This window comes from Mastacembelus armatus, chromosome 18 (assembly GCF_900324485.2).
Source record: "Mastacembelus armatus chromosome 18, fMasArm1.2, whole genome shotgun sequence".
Classification (NCBI taxonomy): Eukaryota; Metazoa; Chordata; class Actinopteri; order Synbranchiformes; family Mastacembelidae; genus Mastacembelus; species Mastacembelus armatus.
This window is the reverse complement of record NC_046650.1, coordinates 8305416-8321754: the sequence shown is the minus strand read 5'-3', so window position 1 is coordinate 8321754 and position 16339 is coordinate 8305416. Positions and strand designations below refer to the sequence as shown.

The 16339-nt window shown below is 40.0% G+C and overlaps 1 protein-coding gene across 3 annotated transcripts in view; it reads left to right on the top strand.

Annotated features, from left to right (window-relative positions):
- Nucleotides 1-16339, top strand: part of arhgap36 (Rho GTPase activating protein 36) — a 36272-nt gene that overhangs the window by 2398 nt on the left and 17535 nt on the right. The window contains exons 1-2 of one of the 3 annotated variants that reach the window (XM_026299249.1): nt 10644-10779; nt 14413-14569. In XM_026299249.1, the coding sequence (XP_026155034.1) occupies nt 14434-14569 (136 nt within the window). In that variant the 5' untranslated portion in view covers nt 10644-10779; nt 14413-14433. Of the gene's footprint in view, nt 1-10643; nt 10780-14081; nt 14176-14412; nt 14570-16339 lie in introns of those variants that run through there. The other 2 variants (XM_026299250.1, XM_026299248.2) reach the window with 2 other exon arrangements.

Here is a 16339-nt window from a genome sequence, read left to right as displayed (position 1 = left end):
AGAAAATGGTTACAGCCCAACGCTGTGTCCAATAATCCAAATACAAGTCAGATCTTATGTATTTAATTATACTGCATTGAGAGGACACAACCTCAGTTGTAAAAAATTCCAGCTATCAGGTCAAATAATAAATTCTGGGGAGGTCATTTGCTTCTGTTTCAGGAATTATGCACAGATATATTAAGCTAAACCAGAAACTGAAAGCATTACAGTGGATTTTTCTCTAAATGTGAACAAGTGCAATGATGTGGTTCTTTCTGCACCACTGAAGATTGAGCACATCAGCTGTTTATTGAAGCATCATTTCACCATTTCTGACAAAACCAGGTCCAGTTAAACTTTAGCACTCCACTCTCCCTGTGTCCTCTCAGACATCACCAGACAGCTGCATCTCTTTTATCTCTACCTATTTATTTCTGCTTCTTCCCATGTCATCTCTTGTTTCTCTCTAAGCAGAAACTGGCTCTCTACCTTTCTGCTGCTGCTCCATATGTCTCACTCTCGCTCCACCGCTGCCTCTGTTACGGTTCTGTGCGGCTTGTGCAGCTCAATCACATTTCTTGCCTGTCTTTTTGATTTGTGAATCTGAGCCTGGAGTATTATTAGGCTCAGTGGAGTGGCCAAGTCCCATGGTTCATATTTATGGACTGGTATCTGTCCCTTTGACCTCTGTACCCAATGAAAAGTCCCAAGTCCCAAAATCTGTTTCCAATGACGTTTGTTATTATCCTTAAGAACAGTGATGTTTTCTATTTTATTTTTCAGCAGGTACTAAATGGATTTTAGGAATTGTTTTGGGATTGTTTTGTTAAATGCTAACTTCAAGGTCAGGAATGGACTTTGGATTTCAACTTTTAAGTCGGTATGTGCTAAAAAGTACTTAAATGGTAAAAGATGTAAACAGCTCCACACGCTCTACGACAGACCACCTTCATTTGAGATGGTATCTTCCAGTTTCTGATTGGCTGAACACACCTGATCCAGGTAATCGGCAGTGGGTAAGGCCAAGACAGGGACAGCGATCTTGTTTCCTGTTCTCATTCAGTGTAAAGTGATCTAAAGACGACAGACAGATGACAAACTTTTCAGACCTCATGTCTCTGGCAGGGCTGACAAAGCTGTTTGGAGTCTGGCCTCCTCAGGAGAGCAGGTGAGGTTTTTTAAACCTGTTTCCTCACAGTTTCTTAGTTCACATATATGTTTGGTTAAGTGTGAATGTGGCATTATGTGACATTGTGGGCTTAGCTCAGCCTTAGAAATGTATGCGAAGGAATCCAGTGATGTGCAGTCTGTGTGGAAGTTATGAGAAGTGCTTTCTTCTTTCTGCTGCTTCTGCTTGGGTGTTGCCTTTCTGGACCCCATGGCCCTGGAGCCACATGTGGCTCTGCTGAGTTAGGACAACCTCCACAGTGTCACCTCCAGTTCACCTCAGCATTGTCTTACCCAGAAAAACACACTCACTGAGTGCACTGTCCATCTACTTTTTACCAGGATATAGGGGAAACCCCTCTGTACTCTACTTTAGAAACTATAGGATGGTCAAATTCAAATATTAATGCAATTGGAAACTCCCATAATAACAAATAAATTACAAGACAGCTCTTCCTTTTCTCGAAACTGGTCACACTCATACAGATTGATCTCTAAAAAAATTCTGTAATTTCCTAAAACAGCCAGCTAGTGTAGTTTTTAACAGTCAAAGAGGACTAAATGCTGCATGTGCTGGGGGCTGTTTTCAGTGGAGGTAGGTTGGTGCTCTGGTGCAGGGTGCTGTATGTGAGACTAAGGCAAAACAAAGCACAGTGGGAAATGTCCCCTAGTGCAAAGGTGTGGCTCACTGATGAGGGTTTTAATAGTTTTTGAACAACAATGGAGGCTTTGGCTACAATCAAAATACTTTTCACTAACACTGTTGGTTTTGTTTGTTCATTTGCTTTGTTTAAAATTAAAAATCTGAATATTTTTTTTTTGTCCATGTTATTGGTTAAAGATCAAATAATATTGTTCCTTCAGGAAGAACTTATACATTTCTGAAATCCTTCCATGTGGGTTGATATTAGTTTGTTTGCATTAAACAACAAACCCCATGAGGTTTCCCATGAGTGGCTAAGACTTGTGGGATATGTAGTTAAATGCTGCTGCTGTTTTATTTCAGCTAAGATGACAAGGTGATCAAATCATACATCTGTTCAGGTGGTAGAAATTACAGTATACTACAAATTTATGATATACAGTACTTTATTTATGGTACCACCACACATATATTATAGTCTCATGAAAACTATAGGTTACTGGTGCTAGTGTATTATGCTATAAAATATAAGCTTATATGACTTTTGATAATTATTAAATGTGTAAAGGCAAAAATGAATTCATGTGATCATTTATACTGCTAAATAATAATCATTTCTTACATTTCCTGACCCTGAGTCTGGTGTTTTCAGTCATCCATGTGTGTGGCTGCAGCAGTGCTTGGTGACTGAGTGCCAGCGCCTTCAGGGTGTCCTCATCAGCTTGGAGTTATATAACCAGTGTACAGTGGTTGCTTCCAGCTGCAGGTTCAAGTCTTCATGGCAGATGTTCTGAATTACTGGTCACGCTGAAGTGCTACTTAGTGTAACTGCCTTACTGTCTTTTCTTGTCTCGAGTAGTTTTATTATTTAATTTTCTTTGTGTTGTGGACAGTGGGAAGTGTTGAATTTGTGTGTTAAAAATAAAAAAGTGCATTTAACAATCCTCCTTTAATGTGGCAAATGATTTGCTGAATTAATTTCAGTGTAGTGCACATTATGGCTAGTGTGTGGTTGTTTTTAATCAGTATTTTAAATAGAATAAAATAAATGGTCCAATAATATATTTAAACATAACAGTATTTACTTGTAGACTGTAGCTGTGACAAAGATATGGGCTGAATGGAAAGTTTTACAGTTGGTCAGTGCTCTCTGATGGATGAATAATGAAAAGGCATCTGTGTTTGTGGTCTTAAATTTTATAATCTTCCATAAGAATGGATAGGTTTGGGGCTGAGAGCCATAGACAAGTCAGGAAGTGTTGAGAGATGGTTGTGGCCTTTCACTGGATTTTTTTTTTTTTTCTGTGGAAAATATCAAATTAAACCAGACTCAACCTTTAGCTTTTTTAAAAAAAACATATATTAAAAAACATTCATTTCTGTCCCATTTTCTCTAGACTCATTTTGGATTTTCCTCTTTTCTGGATTCCCTTTATGCCTGATCTTAATGTTTGTACTTGAGCAAATTTTTGTGGAAATTGTCATTTATTTATTCAAGAAGTAAAGGTGTAACATTTACTTGGGATTGAGTATTTTTACAATGTGATGTTACCACTTTTATTCCAAGTGTTGACATGGTTTCTCTACTACCTGAAGAGAGTTTCTGTTACAGAAGAGGAAAGGAAATTATTTTTTGAAAGCCATATGTCCAAATGTTGTTAGTTGTGTAACTGCCAAGTTACTGGTCGATCAACAGGCCTCTTGTAGTATTTGTATTATGTTAAACTATGCTTTGGCTAGACAAGCTGTGCTAGGAGCATGTAGGGTTGGAGGAAGTGGTTGGGCAACTTGTTAATCAGTAGTTGAAGACACAAATCATTCCCTGGCCTGGAAAGGATGGATAACATCTGTGTGTGTGTGTGTGTGTGTGTGTGTGTGTGTGTGTGTGTGTGTGTGTGTGTGTGTGTGTGTGTGTGTGTGTGTGTGTGTGAGGGTGTGTGTGTGTGTGTGTGTGTGTGTGTGTGTGTGTGTGTGTGTGTGTGTGTGTGTGTGTGTTAACATGGGCCTGCATGTGTTTGTGGATGCATGACCCAGGCACTCAGATAAACCCTGGCAATAAAAACACTTTTGCACATTTTGTGGAGGATTGTGTGAGATTTCTGCAGGCATTTCTGTGTGTGTGTATGTGTGTGTGTATCTTACCTCTGTCCTGAGAAGACCTTCTTTTGAATTATGACAGGAAAACCAAAGGATTCCCACTTTTTAATCCCCACAGAGTTCAGTCTCCATGTAAATCTAAAGTGAGCAGCAGGAGAGAAAACAGTGGAAACATGGAGTAGACTCTTTCCATCTTTTTCTCCTTCTCTTTCACTCTTTTGCCTTATTTTCTGTTTATATTGTATGAGGAGAGTCTGAAATCCAGTCGGTGCAGACCCAGATTGAGATTGTCTTTACAGCACCTGATGTGACTCTTGGCATCTCTGTGTTCTCACTCAGCCGCTTTAACTCACACATGGAAAAACAGTGCAAGGTGAACAGAGCCTCTGTTGTTCTGTCTGTTCACATATGTCAGGTTTCATGTACAAGCCCCAGGTGAATCTGCATCAGCACCGACAGCTCTGCATACATGTCTGCGTTGTGACTAACCGATGGTTGGCCACAAACGCCAGTATCTGACTGATTTAATGACCTCTGAGGCTGGTGGATCGTTCAAGACCTCAGCTCACACGGCAGGTTGTCTCTGACGCCCCCCGAAAGCCTGACAGTGGTTTAGCCATGCTGCTTCAGGGCTCCAGTCACATCAGCAGGGGAGCAGCAACACCGAGGTGCTTGTGAGTAAAGCCCCTAGCCTGCAGTTAATTGCACTTTGTCACTGCTCTAGGGTGTGTTCTCAGTGTGTTTGAATGATGAATATGAAGGAAGATGGTGTGGAAAAAGAAATCTTAAAGAATACTCTGCTGACAACCTGATCATTTGAGTAATAAATATTCTCCTACTCCTTTTAAGTTTGGTGACTCTTGAATGTTTGTAGTTCGTGCCTGTTTGAAGCCCAGAATCACTGTAAGAAAAACATGTCAAAGCATCCACATCTCAATCCAGCACTGCACTGTAATCCACTTCGCTGCTATTGATTCATGTGTTCCAAAGAATTCATGCTTAGTTAAATAAATGATAAAATACCTTTTTGGTGGAGCCAGGAGGAGTAGAGAGCATGATCCAGAAATCATGTTACAAAGTTGTAGACAGCAGGGAACTGAAAATTGCTGCAAAAGTTATTGGAAGTGAAGTGTGTGGGTGGGTGTGTGTGTGTGTGTGTGTGTGTGTGTGTGTGTGTGTGTGTGTGTGTGTGTGTGTGTAGAAATTACTTTTGTATCTGCGTCTCTCAATTTTTACCCAGTGCCGACATTCAGTGCAAGAAGCAGTGCACAGGAACAAGTCTATGGACAGTTACATGTCTTGCATTTGATTCTTATGCAGGAGAGCAGAGCCTCATGCTAAGAGCTGTGTGCTGTTTTCCTTGGTTTTAAGAAGATTTATCCTGGCCTGTTCAAAAACCACGTCTTAGTGTTGTTATACAAGCAGCAGGCAACTTGTCAGCCATGTGGAGCAGATACAAGTGATACTTACCAGGAATTTATCTGAGAGAGGGTATAAAGAGATGTTACATTTGATTGATTCAGTGCAGTTTTTGTGTTTAGCAGTTGTCAAAGGTCATTGTGGGAAATGTAGTCAATCACAGACTTCAGTTAAAGTGCATAAACTGGTTTAAGAAAAGTCAATACCAAAGCGGTGATGTTTATTAATTGTTATCTCATGACTGAGGGCAGGGCTGATCATCAAAGCCCTGGGCAGCATTTTCCACATTTCCTGTCTGTTCCCTGTAGGGGAATCACTGCCGTCCCTAAAGTACTGCCCACATCCCGACATTGGATTTCATCCGATGGTGGCACGGTCACAGCTGTCACCACCACGGCACTTCCTTTTACCTTTTCTAATCAGTGACATCTAATGACATAGACACACATTGGGATCCCTGTGATGTGAGTTCCTTGTTTAGCTGTTTTGTGTTGAACTATAGTGAATTTAGCTGGTTTTTGTTTTAAAGTTTAATTTTAAAATAATGAACTGCTTGTTTGTCCTCCCCTCTCTAGTTTTTCCTTCTCCACCCCCCAACTTCTCTGGTTTATCCCACTGTCACAATAAATAACACAAACTAGGAAAATCATGGCTGATCAAAGGTGGTGAAATGAATGCCTCGTATAAAAAGTAAATACAGCCTGACAGGAATAAAACACATTGTTGTGCACAGTCATGCTACACTACATTTCCACCACACCAAACGTATGTTGTACAGCCACAGAAGCAGATGGTGATTACATCATACCCCCTGAAAAAGCAGATTCCTCGGCTTCACCACTGAGTAAAACCTTGTCCAAGGAGACAAAGACAAACAAACCTGCTGCTGATTGATGGCCCAGGTCAATGTCAGCAGGCCATGCTGGTTCATTTTCATCTTTTTTTTTTTTTTTTAACCTAATACTTAAAACAGACAAGTTATTTTATGTTACATAATGCAAGTATATCCTCTAAGATGCACAGCAGTAGGTGTGTGTTTGTACAGATAAATGACCTCCTCAAAATTCAGCCTGGAGTAAAGAAAGTATTCTTCCTGTAATCAGAAATATCAAAATGTTGCAAAGTGTGTGTGTGTGTGTGTGTGTGTGTGTGTATATATATATATGTATGTAATAACTGACTTGCAGATCTGATTTTAGGAGTAAAAACATGAAAGCTTGTCCTTTAAACTGCAAAAGGCAGTCTCTGATTCTTCTTTGTTCTCTGATTATATAATGAGAGAGCATTTTGACTGATGTCAGAGTATAGTGAGGTGGGAAACAGGAAATGATGAGTAAGCATTGACAGGGAGCAGTCAAAGGGTAAAATAAGTTTTTTTTTTTCCTGTTTTTTGGAGTAATGATATATGTCATGTGATATACAGATGTCCGGTAATCCCATGATACTTCCTGTAGTGTTGCCATGTGGCTGACTTTTTGGTTTTTGACTATTATTATTCCCACAACTGTTATCAGTGCAAAGTAAAATGTGACAAATGTAAGGTGGTGCAGTGAGTAGCACCTCGCCGTAAGTAGTTTATGGGTTTGAATCCTGTGTAAACATGGGGCTTTCTGTGTAAAGTGTGCATGTTCTCCGTGTGCTTGTGTGTGTTTTCTCCAGGTACTCTGGCTTCCTCCCACAGTCCAGACCCATGCAGGTTGGTCCAATGGGTGACACTTAATTGCCTGTAGGTGTGAAATGTGAGTGAGTGCAACTGTCTCAATGTGACAGTCTATTCAGGTCCTACCGTGTCTGCTAGTGTGGTCTCCAGACCCCCAGCACCCCTGGATGTGCCAGGTTAAGTGGTAGATGATGGCTGAAGTTAAATGGTGTACTGGTGTATCATTAGGCCCTGCAGTGGGTATCAGGCTGTGCCATCACTGATGCATCGACATGTCAGCCCATGACAGGCATTAAGACACCAGCAGTGTGTAGATTTTGCAATTAAATAGGTATTGGGGAGGTATTGCATCTCCCTCTAGTCGTGTGTGTGTGTGTGTGTGTGTGTGTGTGTGTGCGCGCGCGCGCGTTCATATTTCTCATGCAACTATGAAGTGCTTTGAGTAAAACTTTCTAACAAATAGCCTCTCTTGTTAGATAATACTAACGTCACTGTAGACCAAACCATAGTACAATTTCCTTTTTCATCAGGAAGTAATTGAACCTTGAATGATTACTGTGTACTCACCAGTACGGCCGCAGAAATTAAGAGGAGGATGTTTGGAGGAGGATGAAGTTTTTCAGACAGATGGCGGTGATCATGATGATGGGTGTGGATGTGAACGTCCTGTTTAGAGAAGAGAGACGCAGAGCGAGAAACACTTGTTATCGATATCCTCATTGAAATCTCGTTTCCTCTGTCTGCGTTGGCATTTCCTCTTCGCCTTTCTCAAATCTTTAGAACAACAAACACGAAGAGGAACCAAAAGCATGTTGGAACACATATTTGACAGGGTGGTATTGCATTGATAATATTGCACTGTATCTATTCATTTGGGCTTTTATTACTTTGTTCTGTGTCCTGACTGTAATTTAGAAGTGAATAACTCCATAGCTCATAACCTCTTTATGAATGTTAGAACTGCGACCTGTCCGCAGGAAGTAGCACCGCTGCTCATCTCCAAGTAACTGCTGTCAGGTGACTAACAGGAAATCAGAAATTAATTGTGTGTTTTGGACATTTCATTACCCAAATAAAAAGAAGCTACCAAATAATGAAAACCAAGGAGAACTGAGCAAAAGACAAGAAGTAAGTGCAGTTCTAAGCGACTGGCGGCTCACTGAGTGTTTTTGTATATGCTCGGTCATGCACGCTGTATTTGGCTGGATGCTCAGTCACGTAGCAGCGTGGGAGAAGTGATTAACTTTAGATTCAAGAACGTTATGTTTGTTTCCCCGGTTATGTCCTGCTTCTTATAAATATTGTGTGTGTCTGTATAATAATATCTTCACACTTACTCACACGTCCATGACTTAAAGCATTACCGCCTTCATACTGTGCTTGCTGTGGATGTTGCTCCAGTACTGACCAAGCATCTTATAGTTATGTCAGAGTTGTCCGACACCACCACAAGTGTACGAATCAAGCAGGAATGTTCAAAAGTCCTTTTAGAACAACTTCATTTATCAAATGAATTTCAATGCCCAGTGTGATAAGAGAAATTAAAGCAAGTAAAACCTGTTTTTGTTCATACGGGCACCTGCAAAGGCTTTAAGACGAACATGAAAAGGTATGAAGTGCTGTCCTGTTGCTTTAGTCAGAAGAACATTGTAATGGTGAACACAGACTCATCCTCATGGATCTTTTCTATAACCCCTCATTTTCACAACACAGCTTTTGCTTTGCTGCAAAAAAACAAGTGAAACCCTAATTGTACTCTCTTCTGATCTAACGGAGAGGACAAACAGAAAATGTGATCTCTACATAGACAACTCAGCCACAAATTTGACGTCCTGATTTATTTAAACATTCTGGAAACAGACCAGGAACCAACCAGACAGGAGTATCACTGTACTGCCAGTTCAGTGGTTTTTCTGTTTTGCCAACATTTTTAAGGAGTACATGAGAAAATTCCCCCTGTGCCTCCCATTTAGACTCATTTTGGTCATGTTTTAATGAAAGAGTCGTGTTGTTGTAAACACTTTGGACTGTAGGTGGCAGTGTGGTCAATAAAGCTCAGTGTGCTGCTCTGATGGGAATATCCTGGTTCAGCAGTGTATGCGTGGGTGTGTTACTGACTGTGAGTTGCCTGTTCATCATTCATCCTGTTTTTATGCAGACAGCAGACAAATTCGACTGTATGACTATAACCATGTGGTGTCACCTGAAACCTTTGACCTGGAAATGTATGGCAACTTAACAGGAAGTCAGAGGGGTTGAAAATCATGAGGACAAGGCGGAAGAGGAGATGGAAAATAAGCTGACATACACAACAGACACACACCCTCTTGTGTGTAATATCCATGAGATCAATGGAAAAAGGACAGACAAGGGTCAAAGGTCAAGATTATTACTATAATAAGCACATTTCTACATGTTCCCAGACACTGCAGGCTCCAGTGCTGTTCCTTGTTTTATAATAATGCTTTAAAAAGTCAGATATATGATATTCTGTGATATTTGGTTTGATGGTTTAAAAAAACTGCCAATGTGTGTAAATACTGAAGCCAAGACCTCTGAAAAGATCTAAAAGCTGTTTGGACTGTGTATTAAAATGTTCAGGAGGGTGTGAAGTCCACGGCTATATTAAATTGATGTGTTGTGGGAGATGCAAGGGGATGCAAAATGGCTCATGTCCTGCTCTGGTTTAATTTGTTTTTGTTTAGTCTTCACTCTGTGTTCCAGTTCTTCTGTTACTCCTCATTCTTCCTCTGTGCAGCAACCGTGTTGATTTGGACGTGTTTCTCTCTCTCTCTCTCTCTCTCTCTCTCTCTCTTTGCCTGCCCTCACTGGATAACCAGGGTCATGAAATCTGAACTCTACTGGGGTGACCTAACGGGTCAAAAGGTTGTAGTGTCCCCATTGTAGCTGATGTTTTGGGCCTCACAGCTGGTGTGCTGATGGACATTTTCCAGGCTTGTTTTCACACACACACACACACACACACACACAGAGGCTTCTGCACAGCTGTAGGAAAGAATCCAAATTGCACCATTTTGTCAATTAAATGATTAACCTAAAGGCAAATATTCACACTGATAATCAGGTGCTGATCACTTCAGTTTATTTCAGTCATTTTCCCCCAGATAACAATCTGCATATTCACCCCACAAAAAATCAAAGTGCCTCATGTAGCTGTGTTATTCTGAAGCTGATCTTTGCTTGTAGACTCTTTCGGTCGCCCCTTCTCTGATCCTGTCTTCTTTTCTTCCATACATTTTTTTTTCATGTTTTCTCTTCATCTTCTTCTGCTGTTTTTCAGTCTCCTGTCTCCCCTTTTTATAGAGCTTTTATCCTGTCATTTTAATCCTCCTCCCACTCACAATCTCCCCCATCCTCCGCACCTCTTCTTCTCTCCTCCTTTCTACCCTTTTCTTGTTTTCTACTGCCATCCTTCCTTCCCTACCTCCTACTTACCTTCTCGGCATCCCTGTACTTCCTTTCTCCTCTCATCCTCCTCCCTCCCTCCTGTTCTCTCCTCTGTCCAAGTTCCCCTTCCCTCCCTTCTTTCCCTTCACCCCCTCTCTCTCAAGTTTATGTTCTCAGCTCCTGGAAGTCAAGTCAGTATGTGATGCTCCTCCTCCTCCCTTTAATCTAACTCACTTCTCAGCCCTCCCCAATCCTTCCCCTCTCATTTACACTGTCTCACTTGCTGCTTGCGGCTTGGTGTGACGTGCATTTGTGTCTCTGACCAAAGTCCTGGATGCTGGACTAAGGAATCTGCAAAGACTGATCACGAAGGATTTTAACTTGAAAGTGACGCTCCATACAGGTACAGACTCTGTGTTTGTGTGATAGATGGACTGTGTGAGGCAAATGCAGTTTGACATCTCAGACATAAGATTAACATTTACAGACTGTCTGTCTGACTCGGAGGCAAAAAGTCAACGGATCAGGGATTTGCACTTACGTTTACATTTGCATGTATGTCACCGAACCAAAAACCAACTGTTCAGAAATGAGGGCAGCCCTTGTACAGTGTATGGACAATGTTAATTCTGTGAGTATGTACAGTGTTAATACTGTACATACATACAGTGTTAATACTGTATGTATGTACAGTATTAACTGTATGATGCAGAAACTCCTTAAATGTCATTCTTTTATTAGAGAAATATGGAAGCAAGCACTAATACTTACATTATAAAACACTTAGTATACAAGTCTTAAGAATTAAAGCTACATGTCTGAGAAACAGAACAGTCTTTAGGACAGTTGTGTACCTAGAATTAGACACTTTGTAAACACTAGAAATTCTGTATTTTTTCTATGTAATAAAGGTTATTTAGTTAGTTTCTCCAAAATTAGGTCAAACTTTTCTATAAAAGAAAAATATGGAAATTGTATTGGATACTCTGTATATCTCTTGAAATAGCATCTTTCACGAAAAATGTAGTTTATAAAAAAAAAAAAGTTTACATTAGACTAAGGAAACATTTATAGTGTGTGAAAATGTAATAAACTGCTTTTTATTCTGGCAAAAAAATGACCAATAAGCTTCAGTTAAGTGTAATATTTTGTTACATATGAATATTTTAATTATGGAGCATAAGCATTAGATGCATGTACACGGAATCAAACACACACCTGAAAACACATCACTTCTACGTACATAAACAAGCATTTGGCATCAACCCACTAATCCACTTATATAAGTATTCGCCTACTGGCCTAACTGTGTGTCTGCACTGTGAGTTTGTCTGAAGTGTGTGTGTGTGTGCGTTTATGTTTATACAATGGCAGTTTAGTCAGAGCTGGCACATTAGTTCAGATGTCTCGACGCAGGACCTGTTTCTGTGGCTCAGCCTGAAATCTTTAGCCCTGCCAAGGGGCTTATTAGCGCTACCTCTCTGTTTACTTGCACACGCGTGTGTTCTCTCTTGTCAGCGTGAATGAGTAAGCACCTTTGCATACTAATGTGGCTCAGTGGTGATGTGTCTTCGAGCGCGTCCTAATGAGAGCAGGTGCTGTTCCTGATTAACTTAATGAAAACAGAGTGTGGAGCTGAATAATGTGAAGGTTATGTTCTCTCATTAAAAAGCGCTTCAACAAAGCGCAGCAGGAATTGAGTACATCATTTATGTTTTCATCTTGTTAAATAGTGAAATGGAGGAAAAGAAAAAATAAAAGAACATAGTTGTATTTTTAGGGATGATGATGATGACAGACCTGTGAAATTAAAACTTCTCAAGCCGTGAAAAAGTTTTCAACAAGCTGGGAATCATCTTAAATGCTGTTTCTTGTACCATGCTTTTGTTTGTTGTGTATAGTATATATGTATTTATCTGCCAAATTTCCTTCAATCAATCGAAGTTGCCACTGAACATAATCGAGGTAGTAATTTTCTGCCTCTGTGGAGTGCTCTGTGTAAAACACGGCAAAGCAAAAGAACAATGATACTGTTTGTCGGGTGAAAGATTGAGTTTTTAGTAACAATTACTACAATTAATCCTCCTGCCATTGACTTCTTTCTGTTTTATCGTCAGAGTTTATGAACATTAGCAGTGTTGCCCCATCCTATTAGAAGGAAATGGTGTTCACCTTGAGCATTGACCTGCTTCTGTCCAAGTCTCATCTGATTCATTTTCTGACATGAACTATGGAAACAGTGGAAAAGAACATTAGTTCGAAGTTCACCAGGTCAAAACCATGTGTTGATGGTACATGGTGAATTTAATGATGCCACAGCGTCAGTTAATTTAACAGTTAACCACACAGCAGAATAATTAGTGCAACAGACTCAATGTCAATATTTGACACTGAGCCAAAGGCCTTGTTGAAGGTCTGATTTATTTACTGCATAAATGTTAGACAACTGACAGTCGGAGGCAGGAATGAATGTAACATTCCCCTGGTTGTATCATGTACATAAGATGGATGGATGCATTCAAAAATGTTTGCAGATTTTTCAAAAAAAAAAAAAAAAGAGGTAAAATTGTATTTGAGCTAAATCCTTGTCTTTCTTTTCAACCAAGTAGATTTAAGAAGCTAAAATATGAAACTAAAAGTTCTTTATGTACCGTCCTGTCTGATGAACAATGATAATTTTGCATAAGACAATGGCATTTACTCTATTTACTTTTGCATGACTTTGATGTTTGCATGGGTCTAACAAAGGCGTTCAAAAGACGCGTGTGAAGGGGGGAAAGGAGACTGAACAAAGCAGCGGCCGTCTGTGTTTACGGTGCTTTAAATATAGTATAAGTAAAACTGCATCCTTTGTGAGGTGAAAGCTGACTGTGTAGTTTTAGCAACTGCTTTACTGTACCTGCTGGTTTAGTTCTTCTACAAGCTTATTTACAGGCTTTTGCGCAGAATACACACCGTATGAGCTCATGGTGTCAGACTATTGGAAGATGTTATAGATGCATTTGAATTCTCAGGCATAGTTTGTGTGGCTATCAGCAGAAAAGAAACCCCAACTCCATTGGGAAACGGGATCTTTGTGGAAACCGGGATCAGATTGAATGGCTCTGTATGGCTCAGCTCCAACACACAGGATCCCAATAATTATTAGCTGGAGTTCAGCCTATCTAAGCATTTCTACTGGTAAAATAACCAGGTCCATGCAGATGCCTGTTGCAGAAACAAGGTATTTCTAAAATTGCAGTCACTTAAGAAAACATCTGTTAGAGACCACAAGAAGATAAAAAAAGTTACCAAAACTTTCAGCTGTTCACCAGGGAATATTTAAAAATGTACGACTTACAGACTAACAATAACTCTTTCTGTTTGTTTGTTAGTGTGTGGCATGACAGTGTTGGTCAGTGATAAATGGATTGCACAAGACCCCAGAGCCTTGAAGTAAACAGTAAAGCATGGGAGTGTATGTGTGTGAATATGACCAATAATACTGTCCTTTACAGTTTGTATGACTGAAATGTCAGGGAGAGCAGACACTACACAACCACAGATAATGAGTGGACCACAGACGGAAAGTGCAATGAATAGATAAGCTAGGAATAAATAAAACAAGATACATAAAAATGGAACAAAAGGAAAAACCAAAATGTTGAAGTGTTGTGAAACTGTGTGTGAGAGATATTTACCATGTCATTGTTCTTTAATGTTCTGCTCGAGCTGCTGCTTGCTCTGGATGTGTCAGCAGTGAAGCGTGTTGTAGTTTACTGTCTGATGGCTTGTTGGAGAGTGAGGTAAAAGCAGCAGAGTTCAGTGTTTGAGCCACTGTTAATAATTGAATCTTCTTGGTTTTTGCCTTTAGCGGTTTTGCTTAACTTAATGGTTGGTTTGTGATGTAGGCTGATCACAGCTAATGCAGCCTTTGGTTTGGTCTGTGCTGTCATGGGTCCTTTACAATCCTCCCTTTTAATCTTTATGGTTTTTTTTTTTTTGCCCCCCAGTTATTGCTAACCTCTCTCTCTCTCTCTCTCTCTCCTCTTGGCAGGGGGACCACACGTGGGTGACCATGTTGGGTCAGAGCGTGCGTTTGCAGCCCGTGCCAATCCAGAGCCTTTCGGAGCTGGAGCGAGCCAGGTTACAGGAAGTTGCCCTGTACCACCTGGAGGAAAGAGACCTGGATTTCAAGATCAGCATCCCCAAAGGTATGAGAATGACTGTTGGAGTCCAGGTTTCTTCTTTTGATTCTGGCCATTCACACATCACAAGTTTTAACATTATTTTTGTTGATTTCAAAGCTAACCAATATTTAAAGGCTCAATGCAATATAGAGTCTGTCTATGGTTTGTCTTGGTTGTGAAGTAAGTCCATGATGACATGCTCAACCTGGCGCCAGTTAAGACTTGATTTGACTAACAGACTTGTTGGGTTGAACTGCCCCTGAGCGAGGGCAGCTCTCCAACTGCCAAGGGAGCCACAACAGTCTGTTTATGAATCTGAGGAATGAGTGTGAAGCAGGAGGATGTTGGGTGTTGAGGATAAACTGGTGGGTTCAGTCAGCTCTTTGGTTCAAAAAAAAAAAAAAAAAAAAGTTGCTTTAAACAATTTACGTTTTCAATTAAGAACATGGCAACGGATGTTGCCCAGTTTTTTGTCATCCACATACAATTGTCTCACTTTATCATGGATGAAGTTCAGGCTAGTGTTGATTATTTGTGATCTTGTGGATGTTCAGGATGCATATTTCCCCCACAGTGTATGGGATTATTTGGGGGTATAAAAACCAGATCTAACTATTAAGGAAGAATATTTAGCAACTAAACAAATAAAGGACATTTTAAGCTGATTAAACAAATGACCAGTGTTGTGTTTTCTCGTGTTTTAGACTGAAAGCATGATGTTGGCTTCCTTTGCTTGCTATGGACACAAAAATAATGCAGCTGTAATGCTGCCAAGAGCTAAAAGAACATTTTTTCCCTCTTGAGAAACACCATTAAAGGAACAACAGCTACCGCAAGTTCTTATATAGCCTGAAACATGGTGGTTTCGCATTGATGGTGCTTTTACTGACAACAGTCACCATCAAAGAAATATGCTGGTTGGGACTTGTGTTTTCTGTAAACTGACATAACACCAATTGCTGCTAAAACACAATAGTTTGGCTACATCTTACAAGATGTGTTCCTGCCTACGTCACTAACTGGTTGGTTACTGTATTTTCTTAACTGGGAAAGCAGCATTGAACAAGCACCACACCTGATTTGCTGTAAAATTAAATTCAATATTTGTAATATTTGATCATTGCTTAACTTCCTGTTGTAGCTTTGATGTAGAGTTAATGCCACACATTTCCCAATTATCTCTTGCAAACTACACCCTCACTCAAACAGACTACTTTCAGATTTCCTTTCATCGAGCCTAAACTTCAGGATCACTTTCAATTTGTCCAAATTTCCCTCACAAATATACAAATGTTTGGTGCAATCACAGCAGCACCTGGAGTCATATCATCACAATCTTAAATCTTATATTTCTGCAGGCCAAAAAGTAATGAGGCCCAACTGTTCATGGACATCTGCTGTATTTGTGCAACGCAGACTCTCCATTATCTGAAAACAAATCAGATGTCACGATTACCCTGTTGGTCTGCAATGAGAACATAAACTCCGACTGACCTTCCAGCTTTTCATTATCTCTGTCCTGATGAAGAGTTGTTTTCATTCCTCAGGTATAGTTTTTTTTAGTTTTTTTTTTTAGTTTTGTATTAGATGTAAGGCACAGAGAATGACTTCAACACTTTGGGTGAATGACTGTCAGCTTCTCCATAGAAAATCAAGTAGTATTAAGAACAAGTACAGTGTGTTTTTTTCTTATTCATAGCAGATAGATGGTTACATCAGAAGTGGGTCTGTCTCTTGTAACAGCCTAAAATACCTCAGTATTTGTTTTTTTTTTTTGGTTGTTTACTTGTTCAG